At 45.6% G+C, this 4689-nt stretch overlaps 1 protein-coding gene across 1 annotated transcript; it reads right to left on the bottom strand.

Annotated features, from left to right (window-relative positions):
* Positions 1 to 1510: 1510 nt before the first annotated feature.
* LOC138353568 (clumping factor B-like) lies at positions 1511 to 1852 on the bottom strand. Its single transcript, XM_069306752.1, has one exon. The coding sequence runs from the start codon at positions 1850 to 1852 to the stop codon at positions 1511 to 1513; it is 342 nt and encodes a 113-aa protein (XP_069162853.1).
* Positions 1853 to 4689: the final 2837 nt, after the last annotated feature.

Here is a 4689-nt window from a genome sequence, read left to right as displayed (position 1 = left end):
TTTTGAACAGTACAGAAAATGGATAAATTAATTGTTGGCAAGTTAGCTAAGTTACTGAGTTTAACTAACTCATTTCTCGAGTTTTTAATTAAGCATCTCATTTACTGAGTTTATCTACCGATCCTCTTGATAACTTTGTTGTAACTATGGACAATCGTTCGAATTTTGGTACTATTCATTTTCTTGAGTCCGAAAAAAGTCTAGAAACCAAACTTAAATATTTCTAATATTCCTAGGCCTATAATAGGCCTAACAGGGTTCTTGATTTGTGGAACCAATTACCGCGTAACATAATAGAAGTAGAATCCCTTGATTGTTTCAAGCGTAGGTTAAACATATATATGAATGAGATTATGTGGATATAAATATTAGCGGCCTCGTATGGGCCAATAGACCTTCTGCAGTTACCTTGATTCTTATGTTCCTAAATAAAAGTGATGTTAAGAGTTGATGAGAAAGCTAAACAGAGCCAAACCTGTTAAGTTTGGTGGGCCGTGTTACAACTGTTGGTTCACATTGTGGCAACCTCTTAAGCCCATCCAACCACTTGGCCTGGACGGTAGAGCGACGGTCTCGCTTCATGCAGGTCGGCGTTCAATCCCCGACCGTCCAAGTGGTTGGGCACCATTCATTTCCCCTGTCCCATCGCAAATCCATATCCTGACCCCTTCCAAGTGCTATATAGTCATAATGGTTTGGTGCTTTCTCCTCATAGTTCCCTTCCCTTCCCCAACCTCCCCCCCCCCCTTTCCCCCCTCTTCCCCTCCCCCTCCCCCCACTTAATCCCCCTCCCCCAGCTCGCAAGGAACTGTCTTACACGAGTTATTTGAAGATTTGTCTCTTGGAGATTTACTCACGGGGAGGATTCACCTGTCTACAATTTACTTAGCGGGGGATTTATGTAACAACTGCTGTGTCGCTGGGGATTTACAAACCCTCCTCCAGAGGATTTATTCTGTGGGGATTTCTTCTCTCCAGGCAATACTGGTCTAGAGAGAGAGAGAGAGGGGGAGAGAGAGTATATTGCTGTCCTATCATCCCCCCCCCAGGGTATGCGATTCAATTGAGTATATTCCTTTCACTAAGGTGTTAAGTCAGTGGAGTATATCTCTCTTCCTAGAGTATACTGTTAGAGTATGTTTTTTTCTCTCTTTAAGATATACTACATTGATTAATTTTATGTTTATGTAGTGTATCACTTCAGCTGACGATATTGCTATCTGCAGTATTAATCTCTCTCTCTCTCTCTCTCTCTCTCTCTCTCTCTCTCTCTCTCTCTCTCTCTCTCTCTCTCTCTCTCTCTCTCTCTCTCTCTCTTTCTCTCTCTTTCTCTCTCTTTCTCTCTCTCTCTCTCTCTCTCTCTCTCTCTCTCTCTCTCTCTCTCTCTCTCTCTCTCTCTCTCTCTCATTCTCTCTCTTTCTCTTTCTCAATCTCTCTCTCTCTCTCTCTCTCTCTCTCTCTCACACAGACAAACACAGAATCCCTGCTTTATCCCCTATTCAACTCTCCCCTACCATTCCCCATCTCCTCTTTCCTCCCTCTCATACCCTCTCCATTCCCCCTCTTGTGTCCTAAGCCATCTACTCTCACTACTGACGTCACCATCCTCCATACTCTCACTACTGACGTCACCATCCTCCATACTCTCACTACTGACGTCACCATCCTCCATACTCTCACTACTGACGTCACCATCCTCCATACTCTCACTACTGACGTCACCATCCTCCATACTCTCACTACTGACGTCACCATCCTCCATACTCTCACTACTGACGTCACCATCCTCCATACTCTCACTACTGACGTCACCATCCTCCATACTCTCACTACTGACGTCACCATCCTCCATACTCTCACTACTGACGTCACCATCCTCCGCATATTCACACTCTCCTCACGGTTTGCAAATTGCTCCCATTTATCACTCCTATTCCCCATTCTTCACTCCTATTCCCCATTCCAGTACTTCCTACCTTCCCAACTGTTACACCTAGTTCTTCACTGCCCATTGTTTGCTTCCACATCCCCTCCCACTATCAACCCTCCCACCGTCACCCCTCACACCGTCACCCCTCACACCGTCACCCCTCCCACAATCACCCCTCCCACCGTCACCCCTCCCACCGTCACCCCTCCCACCGTCACCCCTCCCATTGACATCCCTCCCACTGACATCCACTTGACTGTTGACCGATAATATGCCAAAATGACCACAAGAAGATGGAACAATTCCCTTAGGCTCTCTTAACTTCCTATGGCGCTTACTCCTCTAGGATTCGCTCACCCGTCCACTTTTATCGTTCAACCCCGTAGGAGACTGAAGAGGGAGGGAGGGAGGGAGGGAGGGAAGGGGAGGCACAGCCCCACCGGCCCTCATATTTGATTGATGCAATTTGGGACGTCAACGATGGGTTGTGGCATTTAGCACGGCTGTGGTGTGATGGCGGTCACTCCAAGCTTGATAGAGCCATCTCTCCCTTCCCTCCCTCCCTATCCCTTCCTCCCTATCCCTCCCTCCCTCCCTACCTCCCTATCCCTACCTACATCCCTCCCTCCCTCCCTGGCCCTGCCAGCGCACCTACCTCTTACGCGTTTCGTATTTTTCTACCTTATGTATTATTATCAACCTATCCTGGCTAGTATCTACCTCTATTCACACAGAAATCACAATAGCGTGATGCATCAAATGAACAAATCCACAAGGGCCTTGACGAGGATTCGAACCTACGTCTGAGAGCATCCCAGACGCTGCCTTAATCGACTTCGCTCATGGCAATCATATGGCAAACCATATATGGCAAATTTGTTATCATTTCCGTCGTTGCTTTTCCCTGCCTTGTTCTCTGTTTTGTTCTTGTTCCCGTGTTATTGTTATTGATAACGGATAAACATCATCTAACAAAAAAAAACTGCAATTTAGTTTATTGTAATTAACATCGTTGGTTTTGAGTGGGTTTTATATATATATATTTTTATCTTGTACGAGGATGTTAATGTTAAAAGATTGTTTCCCGGTAAAAGGTTTTAAATTGTTTCTCCATCTTGCGTGGTCTTAAATTTCAGTGCGGGAGGGAGTTAAGTGGCAATCCATACGTCTGGTGGAGAGTGGAGGAGCGGGGAGGGAGAGGGAGTGATGGAGAGGCGTAGGGGAGGGAGGGAGAGAGAGAGAGAGGTAGAGTGATGTAAAGGGGGGGTAGACGAGACGAGAAGTCATGATGGATAGTGGGAGTGAGAAGGAGGGTGGTGGAGAGGGAGAGGGAATGTTGGAGACGGGGTGGAGGGAGAGGGAGTGATGCAGAAGGATAGGAGAGAGAGAGGGAGGGGAAGTGATAGAGAAGGCCCAGAAAAGTGGAGAAAGATGGAGAAACAAAATGAAGAAAGATGAGCAACTTATAGGAATGGTTGAATAAGGAAGGCGGAGAAGAATAAGAAATATGGAATAAAATACAAGATGGAAAAGGTAAGGAAAGAGGAGGAGGATGAGAAAGGAAAGTTAAATAATGAGTTACTGGATAGACTTGGTCATATCTCCTGGGCCCCGCCTCTGACAGTTACACCTGGCATCTACTGACACACCTGACATATATACTGACACACCTGACATATATTGACACACCTGGCATATACTGACACACCTGACATATATATTGACACACCTGGCATATACTGACACACCTGACATATATATTGACACATCTGACATATACTGACACACCTGACATATATATTGACACACCTGGCATATACTGACACACCTGGCATATACTGACACACCTGACATATATATTGACACACCTGGCATATACTGACACACCTGGCATATATACTGACACACCTGGCATATATACTGACACACCTGGCATATATAATGACACACCTGGCATATATTCACTACATCGTTCTCAGCGCCCAATACGCCTCGTGTGTTTCCAGAATTACTAAACAGAGCTGAACATTATGACAGCGTCAAGGGAGCAACCTTTCATGCATTAGGCAAGTATTAGTTCCATTAATTGTGACGGAATTAGTGTACGGTAAACTCATAGCGAAGGTAGCCTATTTCAGCGTGATGTAGGAGGTTACGATGGTTGTGGTGTGGTGTGGGTGGTTGTGGTGTGGTGTGGTTGTGGTGTGGTGCCTTCCTTCCTTTCCTACCCTACTTTCCCTGTTTCCTTCCCTTCCCTTCTTTCTTTCCCCTCATCCATCTATCCATCCCTCCTCTCCTCTCCCATATTTTCATTCTTCATCTCCATCCTCCTCACTTACTCTGCATATGGGTTAAGTGTTTTAAAAGACAATGAGAGAGACACACAGTCAAAATAGACAGCCACAGACAGAGACAGACAGACATGAGACAGACAGACACTCGACAAAGACACATGGCGAGGCAGGGGCATCACACAAATTCTGTCACAGTTGCTGTAATAGCAAAATAATCCCTCAATAAAAAACAGCAGCTGTACAATTTGGCTTATATTGTCGGGGGTGATGAGTGGCGGTACACACACACACACACACACACACACACACACACACACACACACACACACACACACACACACACACACACACACACACACACATACATAAATCAGAGCACAAGAACAGCTAAAACAACAGTGAACAATCAGAACACAAGACTAACAGAAACTCTTGCAAAAGCCACACTAGCAGCACTAATGATCA

This window comes from Procambarus clarkii, chromosome 58 (genome assembly GCF_040958095.1).
Source record: "Procambarus clarkii isolate CNS0578487 chromosome 58, FALCON_Pclarkii_2.0, whole genome shotgun sequence".
Taxonomy (NCBI): Eukaryota; Metazoa; Arthropoda; class Malacostraca; order Decapoda; family Cambaridae; genus Procambarus; species Procambarus clarkii.
This window is presented reverse-complemented; position numbering and strand designations above follow the sequence as displayed.